At 35.2% G+C, this 14,775-nt stretch overlaps 2 protein-coding genes across 5 annotated transcripts in view; one reads left to right on the top strand and one right to left on the bottom strand.

Moving 5' to 3' along the window:
• PDZD8 (PDZ domain containing 8) overlaps positions 1-14,775 on the bottom strand; it is an 83,067-nt gene that overhangs the window by 39,309 nt on the left and 28,983 nt on the right. For all 3 annotated transcript variants that reach the window (XR_012020521.1, XR_012020520.1, XM_072805158.1), the window contains exon 3: positions 2,550-2,652. Coding sequence is in view for 1 of the 3 variants with exons in the window: in XM_072805158.1 (XP_072661259.1) it covers positions 2,550-2,652 (103 nt within the window). In the remaining 2 variants the exon portion in view is untranslated. The remainder of the gene's footprint in view (positions 1-2,549; positions 2,653-14,775) is intronic.
• Positions 1-14,775, top strand: part of SLC18A2 (solute carrier family 18 member A2) — a 114,838-nt gene that overhangs the window by 79,165 nt on the left and 20,898 nt on the right. The gene's annotated exons all lie outside the window — the stretch shown is intronic.

The following is a 14,775-nucleotide window of genomic DNA, read 5'->3' as shown; positions in this document are numbered from 1 at the left end:
AACGTCTAAAGCATACCATATTTCCATTAAAAAAAGTCATGCTCTCAAGAGCATGGAGATATGCTTATAGATCTTTTATAAAAATTGAGAACTGTAACTATTTTTTAAAATGCTACAAAGAATAACAGATTACTCTAGAAATACCAAAAGCACATCATTACTACTATAAAATAGCTAAGTAGCATAGTGCAGAAGTACCTATTCACCATAATGAAGATGTAACAGGGAAATTGTTTTCCTAAATACTGGCTACAAATAATCACAGGATTGGCTATATTGCCACCAAGAATTAAATGTATTAGAAACAGCTAAATATCTAAGTTATTAAGTATTACATTTTTAAAGAATACAACTATAACTTATTCTTGCAAAAAACTTTTGACATGCTAAATGGATCTTATCTTTCAAAAGACTAAAAGTAACTCCAGAGAGGTTTAGGGGTTCCAAAAAGCACTCTTGGAATTTTATTACTATCAAACCCATAATATTTCAGTATATACTTAGTAAATGAAATAAATTGTCTCTAAAAGAGGGGCAATGGTTCCTTTAAGGCATAGACTCCCTCCTCCATTTTAGCCATAAAATTCTGGAATTCTGTTTCCATTGTGAAATTTCATGGGCTTAATACAGAAATTCTATGGATAATTTGGATAAACGCTCTAAATCTTAAAGAGACTACTAGATTTATGCAAAATGCAAGAAGCACATAATAACTGCTATTAAAACTGCTACTCAGAATATTCAGAAAATACCAACTCACTTTGGAAACAAATTAACCAATAACTAGTGACAATTTTTATTCATTTAAGAACACAAAGAATCCAACAAGTTCACTTAAATATGTTGAAGGAAAGCACTACTTTTGTTTATTTTTAATTCTAGCATTTAAAATATTTTAAAAGCAGGGACCCTGACTGGCTGGGTGGTTGAGTGTCTGCCTTCGACTCAGGGCATGATCCCTGAGTCCCGGGATCTAGTCCCACATCAGGCTCCCTGCACGAAGCCTGCTTCTCCTCCATCTGCCTGTGTCTCTGCCTTTCTCTGTCTCTCGTGAATAAATAAATAAAATCTTTAAAAAAAATATTTTAAAAACCTTTATAATTTTTTCAGTCTTGCAATTTAGGTAATAGTAGCGAGGGGTTTTTTTAATCAAAAAAGAAAACAGAACTCTAAGTCCTTCATACACCAAAAGTACAGCCCAAATCCACTGTCTTTTTTTTTTTTCCTATTTCCTCAGGTAGTAGCTAAAGTAACCAACATTTCCCCTAACTGCCTCCTAACCAATCTCTCAGGTTTACTCTTGCCCTCCTACAATCCTTTGTCCACAGAAGCAGAAAGTTTTGTGCAAAATATACAAAAGATCATGTCACTTGTCATTTTAAAACTCTCCCACCACAAATAATGAAATTCAAATTCTGTATGAGATTAAGCGTGACTCTTTAGCTTTCATACCATGCACTAGCTATACTAGCCTTCTTTTTGTTCTTCAAACCCACCCACCCTCACACAGGTGCTGCTCCCTTTGCAGGAAATGCACTTCCACTCCCTCATTCCCCCAGACTCTCCAGGTGGCTTGCTCCTTTTCAGGATTCAAGTCTCCAGTGTAGCGTTGTCAGAGTTAGCATATAAAAATTGGGTAAATATTTATAATAACAAAAAAAATTAGTTTATCTGAAATTCTAACTGAATTGGGCATCTTGCTCAAGTGCCATCTCTCTAAGAGTTTTCCCTGTTATCAGATCTAAAGAATCTCCTCTGTCATAATCCTATTTTCTTTTTTTTTTTTTTTTTTTTTTTTTTTTTTAAGATTTTATTTATTTATTTATTTATTCATGAAAGACTGAGAGATAGAGAGAGCCAGAAACAAAGGCAGAGGGAGAAGCAGGCTCCATGCACCGGGAGCCCGATGTGGGACTCGATCCCAGGTCTCCAGGATCGCGCCCTGGGCCAAAGGCAGGCGCCAAACCGCTGCGCCACCCAGGGATCCCATAATCCTATTTTCTTCATAGTATCTGTCAATCTCTGGAAATTTACCATGTTTACTTCTTTTGTTTACCCATTTATTGTCATGTTCTACCACCATCCTGTAAGGTAGTTTACCTCTCCCATCTCTCTTCTAACCCTCACATCGAACTTCTACGCCCATGTTAGCACCAAAAAAAAAGGTCCTTTTTTGTTCTGAACAGTTTCCTGCATCTAACACAGTGCCTGGTACAAAGCAAGCACTCACTCATAAAACATCTACTGAATGAAAGAATTTACTTGCTTTCTAAGGTATTTAGAATGATTTCTAATTCCATCCTCGTGAAATAATTTTCAAGTTCTAAAAGGAAAATTAGACTAGGTTTCTTATGCAAGCAAGTAATCTGAGTATCACAGTTTTATGTGATTCATTTTATTACTGATGTTGTGCTGCAACAGAATAACAGTTGTTCATAATTATGTGTACAGGATCAAAAATAACTCTATAAATATAAAAACATTATTAAAGGTATGCTTATAGAATATAAACTTTATAAAGAGTAAAACACTATGTAAATCCACTGTACCGTCTTAATAGAACTCCTTTGTTTTTCTTCCCAAACACCACTGCTCAACTCGAGTGTACAATGAATATTTGCCTCTCTGTCATAGGATCCAAAAATGAGTAACCTGCAGTATAAAAATAAAACAAGGAGACTATTATACCAGTTATACACAATGAAATTTTTCTTTCTGATTATACTAAGAAGTAATAAATTATTACTATTTATAACTTTGGTAACAGAAAAAAAAATTAAGTCAAATACTTAGTACACCCTCTAGTGGAAAAGTGAAGTAAAGCTAAAATTAGGTGAAATTCAAGGACAAGCTGTTTCTTAGCAGATAAATAGAAAGTAGTATATATTCCTAAGTGTTCTGTAGTTTTTAGAATACAAATACTTCACATCTTTGGTTAGGTTTATTCTTAGGTATATGATGGCTTTTGGTGCAATTATAAATAGGATCAATTCCTTAATTTCTCTTTTATTTCTTTAAAGATTTTACTTATTTATTTATTCATGAGCTACACAGAGAGAGAGGCAGAGACACAGAGGGAGAAGCAGGCTCCATGCAGGGAGCCCGATGTGGGACTCGATCCCTGGACTCCAGGGTCACACCCTGAGCCGAAGGCAGATGCCCAACTGCTGAGCCACCCAGGCGTCCCTTAATTTCTCTTTCTTCTGTCTCATTGTTAATGTATAGAAATGCAACTGATATCTGTGCGTTGATTTTATATCCTGCTGTGCTGAATTGCTGTATGGGTTCTAGCAATTTTGGGTGGAGTCTTTTGAGTTTTCCATATAAAGTATCATGTCATCTGTGAAGAATGAGAGTTTGACTTTTTTTGCCAATTTGAATACCTTTTATTTCTTTTTGTTATCTGACTGCTGAGGCAAGGACTTCTAGTACTATGTTGAACAACAGTGGTGAGAGTGGACATCCCTGACATGTTCCTGACCTTAGGAGAAAAGCACTGGGTGTTACATACAACTAGTGAATTATTGAATTCTACATCTAAAACTAACGGACTTGGGATGCCTGGGTGGCTCAGTGGTTAAGCGTCTGCCTTCTGGCCCAGCGTGTATTCCTGGAGTCCCGGGATAGAGTCCTACATCGGGCTCCCTGCATGGAGCCTGCTTCTCCCTCTGTCTGTGTCTCTGCCTCTCTCTCTCTCTGTGTCTCTCATAATAAATAAATACAATCTTAAAAAAAATAAAAATAAAAAAATAAAACTAATGTGCTATATTTTGGCTAATTGATTTTAAATTTAAAACAATTAACTATACTAAATGGGAAAAAATAAATATATATTCATGAGGGAAACACACTGATCAGATATCTTCAAATTAGACTGAATTTAAAAAATAAGTTGCAGAGTGATACATAGAATAGGATACCACCTCTGTGAAAATTACACACACATAAAATAGTACAATATAGTTGTTTATGAACACACCCACACTTCACCATCTAACAGTGTGACTCTAGGCAAAATATTTAACTTCTCAAAACCCATCTGTGTCTCTAAAATTTAGAGCAAAAATAATACCACTTAGACTGTTGTGAAAACAAAAGAAGACAATGCATCCAAGGCATTTAGTATAGCACCTAGCAAACACTAAGTGTCCTGTTGTTTATTTCTATTATTTTAAAAACAGCTGTCAAAGATTAACTATCATCTAATTTTACTGTTTAATATTCAGATCTGAAAAGGAAATCTCAGGCCCAATCTCGAGATGATATAAGGCAGTTTTACTCTTGAAGGAAAAAAATATTACCCACATGTCTAGCTTCCATATTACCTGTCTTCTAAATCAGAGCATAAGCCTACCAGTGTATTTCAGGAATAAGTTTGGGAATAGCTTTAGCATTAATTAGCGTTTTGTCTGCTACTCTTATTACTTTATGTCTACACAAAGATCATGGGGGTAGAAGTGAGATTTAAAAAGAAAAGGTGGATATAACATATTAGAGTAATATGAGAAAACTGTGTCCTAAGGTTGGAGATCTCAAGCAAATTATGTCCATACTTCACAAACTGGTTTCATAAACCAAAAAGCCTGAATAAACTTCATGGCAAAACAAAAACAATCCTATATTTATTTTTTAATCATAAAAGTAAATTTAAACTTTGTGCCTAACAGCCTACTGACAAAAAATTAAGAAGATTCATAATTATTCATAAAATACTAAGTTTAGAAAAATGAGAATTTTCATCAAAGCTCTGCTGCCACCATCTGCTCAAAAGAGTAAACTACTACCTGCAGGTCTTTACTGTCACGTATAGGCTATGCACCAGCTAATGCTCCCAAATTCTCAGGAGATATTAATCTTCAGGATTGAAGCACAATTACAATTCTCAAGAATCCTTCCTTTTTTTAAGATTTTTATTTTATTTATTCATAGAGACAGAGAGAGAGAGAGAGAGGCAGAGACACAGGCAGAGGGAGAAGCAGGCACCACACAGAAAGCCTGACATGGGACTCAATCCTGGGTCTCCAGGATCATGCCCTGGGCTGCAGGCGGCGCTAAACTGCTGCGCCACCAGGGCTGCCCTCAAGAATCCTTCCTTGAAAGCGTAACACTTTAATCATATTTTTATATTTTTCATAACATCTTTTGAAGCACAATTCTCAAGAATCCTTCCTTGAAAGCATAACACTTTAATCATATTTTTATATTTTTCATAACATCTTCTTAATGTTTTTGAAGAGAATCACACAAAGCTTAACAATGATTAACTTAAAATTTGAGTCACAGACCTGAAGGTAAGAAAAGAAAACATAAAAGCAAATCTTTGTAACCTTGATTTACGCAATGATTTTCTTAAGACAGGACAGCAAAAGTGTAAGTACCAAAGGAAAAAGAAAAAGAAAAATGAGACTTCAACGAAATTAAAATTTTTGTGTTTCAAAGGACATCACCAAGTAAGTGAAAAGACAATTCACAGAATGGGAGAAAATATTTTCAATTAGGACTTGGACATTTCTCCATAGAAGATAGGCAAATAGCCAATAAGCACATGAAAACAGGCTCAACACCATTAGCCATCAGGGAAATGACAATCAAAATCACAATGAGATGCCACTTCACACTCACTAGAGATCAAAAAAGGAAACACATACTAGTGAGGATGTAGAGAAACAAATCTTTGTACTTTGCTGGAAGGAAGTAAAATGGTGCAGCCACTTTGAAAAATAGTTTGGCAGTTCCTTAAAAAGTTAACATATCACACAGCACTTCCACTCCTGGGTATATAACCAAGAGGAATGAAAGCATACATTCACACAAAATCTTAATATGCATGTTCAAAGCAGCATTATTTTTAATAGCCAAAACATAAAAACAACCTATATACCAAACAACTGATGAAGAGGTAAATAGAATGTGGCAGATACACAAAATGGAATATTATTTGGCAATAAGAGGAAATGAAGTAATAATACATGCAACAATATGAATGAACCTCAAAAAAATGCTCAGTGAAAAAAGCCGGTCACAAAAGACCACGTACTATATGAATCCACCTTTATATGAAAGGCTTGGAGTAGGTAAATTTAGAGACAGAAAGTATATCAGTGGTTACTCTGGGCCAGGGAGGAGGGTTAGGGGGACTAGGGATTGAATACTAATGGGTATAGTTTCTTTAGGAGGGACAAAAATATTCTAAAATTAGATTGTGATGATGGTTGCACAACCCTGTGAATGTACTCAAACACAATGAATCCTATACTTTACATGGATGAATTGTATGGTTTGTGAGTTATATCTCAATAAAGCTGATTAAAGAAAAAAAGAATAATGAATGATCATAACAAAGAGTAAAATCATTAGGGTTACACTAAAACTTTTAAACATTTGCTACAAAAAGATATGATAAATCCTTGATTTATCATTACTATGAATCAATATACTGTGAAAAGATGCACATTTCAATAAAACATAAGCCTGATTTTTATCTGGTATTTGATAACAGAAAACATTAAAAAACAGAAAACCTTTTGAAACAAAATAAATTCCAAATGAAAATTGTTTAAAATATTGAAATACCACAAATATTTAACATTCAATAGTTTTTCTTAACAATGAAATTTTAAAGTACACAAAGCATTAGTTGCTCTGATAATCCTGATCTTTGTTTTGTGACAAATATTCCAGATATAGAAAATTTTCATTTTGCACTAATTGGTCCAACTGTTAAAAGTACTTCCAAAAACACCTCCAGACTGGATGTTAGGGTTCATTATGTCTCAGATAACTTAATTTCTTTTTTTAATAATAAAAATATTTTGCTGGATTGTCCAGAACAGGTTTTGCCATTGAAATAGATACTGCTTTTATTCATTCTGATTTTAATTTTTATTTATTTATTTAAGTGAGAGAGAGAAAGAGCATAATCAGGCAAGAGGGGTAGAGAGGGAAATAGTCTCCCCACTGAGCAGGGAACCCAACTCAGGGCTTCATCCCAGGACCCTGCACCACCTGAGCTGAAGGCAGACTTAAGCTTAACCAACTGAGCTAACCAGGTGCCTCTATTAATTCTGATTTTAGATCAACTTCTGATTCTACCTCAGAGCATACCACAACATTGACATATTCTCTTTACGTTTCTTCCATTAAAGCGCTTACAAAGAACTGTAGCCTATAGTGAATATTCAATTATTAGAAAAAGCCTGCAAACATTATTAGTACTCTAACAAAGTAACTTTAGTTTCTCCCAGAAAAGTTAACACAACACAGAAGCATGTCTCATACTGCTATTTTAAAGATTTATTTTGCTTGGAAAACTTCTCTTTTGAAAAAAATGAAGTATTATTTCTTAGGGTTTGTATATACTACGCATATAAATTTATTAATATTCATTTAGTTTGTAAGAATGACTCCCATTAGCAGACAGGGCAAAAGTTACACTCAAGACTGATTGTTAGGATTCCTGGGTGGTTTGGTGGTGTAGGGCCTAGCTTCGGCCCAGGGCATGATCCTGGAGTTCCAGGATTGAGTCCCGCATTGGGCTCCCTGCATGGAGCCTGCATCTCCCTCTGCCTGTGTTTCTGCCTCTCTCTGTGTGTCTCTCATGAATGAATGGATAAAATTTTTTTTTTTTTTTTTTTTTAAAGACTGACTGTTGAGACCATGACTGTTCCTCTCTACAAGTCCCATATCTGATCCCCAGGACATACTTCCTATGTCAGTGTTTCCTGTGCCTGCTTTTGACGTGTAGTCAGTGAATTTCTTCACTCAATAATGACTCTACGTTGAAAGAAGAATTATAATATTTCTTTCCACTTTTTGACTGGTATCTCCTAACATGTAAATTTTTGGAGAGATGCCAGGAAGAATTTCCTACTGGAAACACAAGTACCAGTCAGGTGAATTTAGAAAGCATTTGCTTTAGCTTAGGCAGAACATTTGAAACAAGAATCCATTTTTCATCCTACATGCCTATGTACTTACAATTCAATCTTGAATTAAAGGCTTTAAATTATATAATCACCATAAATAGGTGGTAACAATCACTGGCTAATACATATTTTGAGTCAAATGAACACTCAGTATATGCTGAATGACCGAGAAATGGTATGAAAAATTTTTAACTATACTACTTTGAAAGGGGGAAGAGTCCATACTACTGAACAAAATGGCAAAGGAAATTGCCTTTAGACCCCTCTGTCTCCTGAAAGAGCTATTGTTAGTTCTATGAAAGTTCTAAGTTCAAAAGGTTAATTTTCTTAATGGCAAAAGTATATTAAAACCTCATGTTAACAACACAAACACTACTTATCAAGAAGAGACAATTTATAAGACTCAAGGCCAAACCACTGAGAACAGGAAATTCCCAATGCGCCCTTTTAGTAGAAGCTCATTTTATACCTAAAGTGAAAAACAGAAATCCTCTTAAAAAAAAAAAAAGATTAAACGTAATTTCAAAGGAGTCTTACACCTGTAGGGAGTCAAATATCAACTCATGGGTTGTGAAAAGAATCGAATGTAGCTGACCTCCTCCTATACATGCTTAGGGCCTATACCATCCCTTCCCTTCCCCTGGAAACCATCCCACTCAGAATTTAACTCTCTTGTCTATGACAAAGACTTCCAACCTAATGTCTAGTTCTGTTCCTGCTTTGCTCCTTCTTCTTCTTTTTTTTTTTAAGATTTACTTATTTTGAGAAGGGGAGAGCAAGCACACAAGCGAATGGGAGGAGGGGCAGATAGAAGAGAGAATCCCAAGTTGACTCCCCACTGAGTGAGGAACCCAACACAGGGTTTGATCCCAAGACCCCAGGACTACGACCCAGGCTAAAATCAAGAATTGGAGGCTCAACCAACTGAGCCACCCAGGTGCCCCTCTCCTGTTTTGTTTCGAAAACCCCAAGTTTACAGAATATCTGTAGAGGGAAATCTAACCATGCCCTACTACTAAAGAATATATAAAATCATGTTTACCTCCCTCTAAAATAAGCACCTCTATTTCTCTTACTAGTGATGAAAGGCAGAAACTGTGTCTTGCTTTTTATAACGACTAATATCTGGAAAAATAATATCTGATGACCAAATCAAAGTCAATTTGCCATAATTCTACTCAACTCAAATCCTTAATAGTCATTTGCTTCTCCCACCTATACCCATCACATATTCAGCCACTCAAGAAATCTTGTCCTAGTTATCTTATTTGTCCCCTTCTTTCTGTTCCTATTGATTTCAAGTATCTTTCAAGTGCTTACCTTTTCACCTTTAACCTGTAACACCTCTTAATTAGTCTCTGGGGCTTTACCTCTCTATGCAATCTACCTTATAAACAGCAATCGTCTTAAAACAAGTGTTTCTTTTTTTTTTTTTTTTTTTTTAAACAAGTGTTTCTTAATGTCATCTTCAGACACTTTCAATAACTTACCTCTGATTAAAGGATAACTATCTTGGACTTCTGCTAGCAAATTTGGCCCTGACCTTTCATCTAAACATCGATAGTTCAGACAGGTCTCTGAAAATACTTCAAAAATTCTCACTTTTGTCTTTTTTTTTTTTTTAATTTTTATTTATTTATGATAGTCACAGAGAGAGAGAGAGGCGCAGAGACACAGGCAGAGGGAGAAGCAGGCTCCACGCACCGGGAGCCCAACGTGGGACTCGATCCCGGGTCTCCAGGATCGCGCCCTGGGCCAAAGGCAGGCGCCAAACCGCTGTGCCACCCAGGGATCCCCCTTTTTTTTTTTTTTAAAGATTTTATTTATTCATGAGAATACATGGGGGGGGGAGGGGGCGGCAGAGACACAGGCAGAGGGAGAAGCAGGCTCCATGCAGGGAGCTTGACATGGGACTCGATCCCCAGTCTCCAGGATCACACCCTGGGCCGGAGGCGGCGCTAAACCCCCGAGCCACCCCGGGCTGCCCTTACTTTTGTCTTATTGGCTCTTTTCCCAATCATCTACATTATGTATTTTTATTTAATTAATAAATAATCATAGGCCCCATTAGTGGATGGTTAGCAAATACATATATGTATAGACACTTATAGGTATATAATACATATAAAATATACATAATTTAGAAATCATTAATTTACCTAGTTCTCCCAATTTCAGTTCATTCTCTTAGCATTGTTCTTTGCCTTGGTTCTTTGCCCTTTCATATTTTTGTACCTTAAATCCTGGTTCCCAGTAACATCAGCAATTTACTTATTTGCTTAATCCTGTAATACATCTCATTAATAAATTAATAAATGGCAAAATGACAGACCTAAATACAACTTAATCATTACATTAAATGTAAATGAACTAAACACTCCAATGAAAAGGTAGATTGTCAGACTACACGTAAAAGAATCAACTGTTTGTAATGTAGACTTAAACCAGAAAACACAAAAAGTCTGAAAGTGAAAGACTGTAGAAAAAACATAGAAACGATATAAATAAGCATAAGAAAACTGTAGCAGCTTTATCAATACTACACAAAATAAATATCAAAACAAGAAATATTATGATACAAAAAAGGGACCCTTTGTAAATGGTAAAAGGGCCAATATATCATGAAGAAATATGCACCTAATAACGAAACTACAAAAAAAGAGATAAATTCATAGTCATGCTTGAAGATTTAAACACACTTTCATTCAGCAATTGACAGAACTAGAATAAAAACATCAGTAAGTACACAGAAGATCTGAATCACTTTACTGGCAGTCCTTACTTTGAGTTACTGCAAATGAGAACTCTGTCCCTGCTTTATACTGTTCTGATATGCAAGGTTTTGGTTAACATAGTTCCATGCTGAGTGAGGACTATTTGTATATGTTTTTATATAGTTTTGGGTTTTGGAAGTATGTTAATGCTCTACATATTAAAATAAGAATCAATAAGGATAGAAAGGCAGAGGTGGGAGGGAGGAAAACCAAAACTGAAAGCAAACAGAAAAAAAATAAACCCAGCTATATTTCAAATGAAAACATAACACAGTGAAGGGGGAAAATTAATCTAATTTATGAATACAGTACTTGACCATATGACCCTTATCTTGGGTAGAGTGGGAGTGGGGGGAACTACAAATAAATCCTGAATTCCTTTTTGTAAGTACATTTTCTCTACTTCTAGGGACAAAGCAATTCTGAAACTATTTGAGATGTATTACAGGATTAAGCAAATAAGTAAATTGCTGATGTTACTGGGAACCAGGATTTAAGGTACAAAAATATGAAAGGGCAAAGAACCAAGGCAAAGAACAATGCTAAGAGAATGAACTGAAATTGGGAGAACTAGGTAAATTAATGATTTCTAAATTATGTATATTTTATATGTATTATATACCTATAAGTGTCTATACATGTATGTATTTGCTAACCATCCACTAATGGGGCCTATGATTATATATGAGCAGCAATGAATACAATACCCAAAACCCAGATCTTGATTTTAATATCATTTTCAACTAAAAGGAACCATGGCTCTGGAAAAATAACTGATTATAGAACTGTGACAGAGAAGATACAAAACGAACCCAGAATAGCTGTTACACCACAAAATGATAAAGACCTTAAAAAAAAAAAAGACAGGATTATGTCAGATGCAGCATACATGAGCCAGTTTGAAGGGGTTCCTAGAGGCCAAATATGGGACAATTTAGGTACCAAAATATTAAAAATAGTAAAGAAAAATAAAACAGGAATCCATGAATCCGTGCAGATAATAGGAATAAGGGAAGACTTGTGGTAACTGAGTAAAATGTTAACTGCTGTAGTTTTCTGTTTTTGTGCTAACATTTGAAAATTTTTTAAATGACGTTATTTTTGGAATCCAGTAAAACACTTTAGAAGCTACTGACAAAATAGTCTTCAGAACAGTGTGACTCAGTGAAGAATTGACCTTAATTAAAATCTCCTATCTATAATTAGTACGTTATCCTAAATATACTGCTTTAGAGTACAGAACTCTCACACAACAAAATTTCAGAGTCTCTGCCTTTACAAACTATAATCTTAGTTTGTTTAAAACATAACTGGTTGATAAAACCAGACAAACAAAATAAAATATATCTATTACATCAATGTTTTTAAAATATAAAGATGTATATGACAAATTCCTCCTAGAATTTGGTGCCAGAATTTCTTTTCCCCTGAAGAACATGCACAGTATACCAGAAAATAAAAGCTACGTAATCCATCAAGTTTCCTTTGTTGCCAGAAAACTGATCTTTTCTTCTCTATATGGTTGTTTTTTTATATACTTTATCTTCTATTTAACTGCATATGGGCAAATATTTTCTCTGCAAAATACCTCAAATCCTAAAATGAAATATAATTTATGAGAAAATTTATAAATCAAAAAATAATCTTAACAATATGACTGCAATACTAATGTGAAATAATTTAGTTTTCTAATAGCAGTGCTACGAATACAGCAATTGAGTTCATCTGTGGTTTAAAAAGTCAGCTTTAGGGCAGCCTGGTGGCTCATTGGTTTAGCGCTGTCTTCAGCCCAGGGCGTGGTCCTGGAGACCTGGGATCAAAGTCCCACGTTGGGCTCCCTGCATTGGAGCCTGCTTCTCCTTCTGCCTGTGTCTCTGCCTCTCTCTCTGTCTCTCCCTCTCTCTCTCTCTCTCTCTCTCTCTCTCATGAATAAATAAAATCTTAAAAAAATTTTTTTTTAAAAAGTCAGCTTTAGTCAATGCAAAAAAAATTTGACACAAAGTATTAGAACCAATTTTACAAGCAAACTTGTGTTTCTACATGCAAGTTAATTGGGGAATTCAAAACTATATTGCAAATAATTAGAAAATAACTTCCTTTTACACTGTGAGACCCTTTTAAAGTAATAAAATTCAAATTCCAGTTCTTACAACCAAATACGTAAAGAAGATATTTTTGTTTAAAGATTTGTTTTCTTCTTAATACTATGATTATTACATTAAGGCATAATAAGAGAGATTACTGGGGCACCTGGTTTGAGCATCCAACTCTTGATTTTGGCTCAGAGCATGATCTCAGGGTCATGGGATGGAGCCACGCGCTGGGCTCTTCACTCAGCATGGAGTCCCTCTTCCTCTGTTTCTCCTCGCCGCCACCCCCCCACCCCGCTTGCACAATCTTTCTCAAATAAAATTTTTTAAATCTTAAAAAAAAAAGGGCTATGCAGCAAGCACTTGAGGGTTATGTATCTATCTCTTATCACAATTACCAGCAAGGCAGCAAGCATCCTTGCCCATTCTATGGATATGGAACTTGTTTAAAGACATATAATAGTAAGAGCACATGGCTAGGATATGAACACGGCACTCTGTAACTCAAATGCCAGTATTACTACCACTTCATGTTGCCTTTGAAGCATAAAGTTTCCAGTTGTACAACTCCAATACTTTCAGTAAAGTTTGTTTTCTATGAATACTTGGGATTTGTTTCCTCATTGGCAAAATACACTCTTAAAGACTTACAACAGATAAATCTGAAAAAAATCTTCACACAGATTTGTGTGAAACTATATCAAAATAAACTTAAAAAAAAGTCCTCACAACACAGCCATTATTTCAAATTAAGTAGTTTAAGAAATAAAAAGAAATCTTCATACAGAACTATAGTTTTCTGGGGGATAATGAATTTGATGTTCTGTTTATGGACCTGGGAAAGAATTAACTAAAGTTCATTATTTTTACCAGATTCAAGGTCAAGTCCTAAAAAGCCTAAGAAATAATTCTTAGTATTCCTAAGAATGTTAACCTAAAACTATTAACAATAGTAAATGATACAAATGACATTATACCAACTAGAATCTGTAGGTCTCTTTTGAGCAAGATAAACGTGAATATGCATGTCTAAATGCTAAAATAACTCATGACAGCATGCTAATTCAAAACAATTTTAGCCACATACAAATGGTCAGTCCACAGATATGTTTTAATTTTAAATCTTATGTTCTTGGGGCAGGGGCAGCTGGGTGGCTCGGTTAAGCCTCAGGCCATGATCTCATGGGTCATGGGATAGAATCCTGTGTCGGGCTCCACACTCAGCTGGGAGTCCACTTGAAGATTCTCTCCCTATGCACCCCCCCACATGCTCTGCTTCTAAAGTAAATAAATAAATCTTTAAAAAATGTTTATGTTCTCTTAAAAATTTGTTCAATAATTTTATTCTATTTGCTCAAACCTTTATATCATTAAATGAAGTCGTCATGGCAAAAAAAAATCTCTCAAGAAAACCTTTAAGTTTCCAAAATTGAAGCAAGCATTCCTCCTTCCTCCAAAAAGGGCACTTATTTTTCTTCCATTTTTTTCTACAGTGTCGCTTTCTTTCTGCTTTAGAGTTTACAGTATATCACAGGACATGAGTTTATTCAAGACCAGGAAAAATTATTAAAATATAAATGCCTAGATTACAGTAATATATATATCCTCTTTAGTCTGAATCCTACAAACTTGGAATCTATCTTACCTGAGAGTTCTACTTTTTATACTAAGAAAAAAGTTTAGAAGAAAAGTAATGTAAGATTTTAATGAAAAAAATATGAAAAGAATGTTTAGAATTCAATTTGAAGACAAAAAGGCAAGGATGAATAGAAATGTAATTTATTCTTTACATCATAAACAATTTTAAGTAATCCTTAACTTATGTGAAAATAACACAGCACCACAACACTAGGTAACTTTAATATGGTTGGGTTTAGGGCAGCCCGGGTGGCTCAGCGGTTTAGCGCCGCCTTCAGCCCAGGGTGTGATCCTGGAGACCCGGGATCGAGTCCTGCGTCGGGCTCCTGGCATGGAGCCTGCTTCTCC

The sequence above is a fragment of the Canis lupus genome, chromosome 29, assembly GCF_048164855.1.
Source record: "Canis lupus baileyi chromosome 29, mCanLup2.hap1, whole genome shotgun sequence".
Taxonomy (NCBI): domain Eukaryota; kingdom Metazoa; phylum Chordata; class Mammalia; order Carnivora; family Canidae; genus Canis; species Canis lupus.
This window is presented reverse-complemented; position numbering and strand designations above follow the sequence as displayed.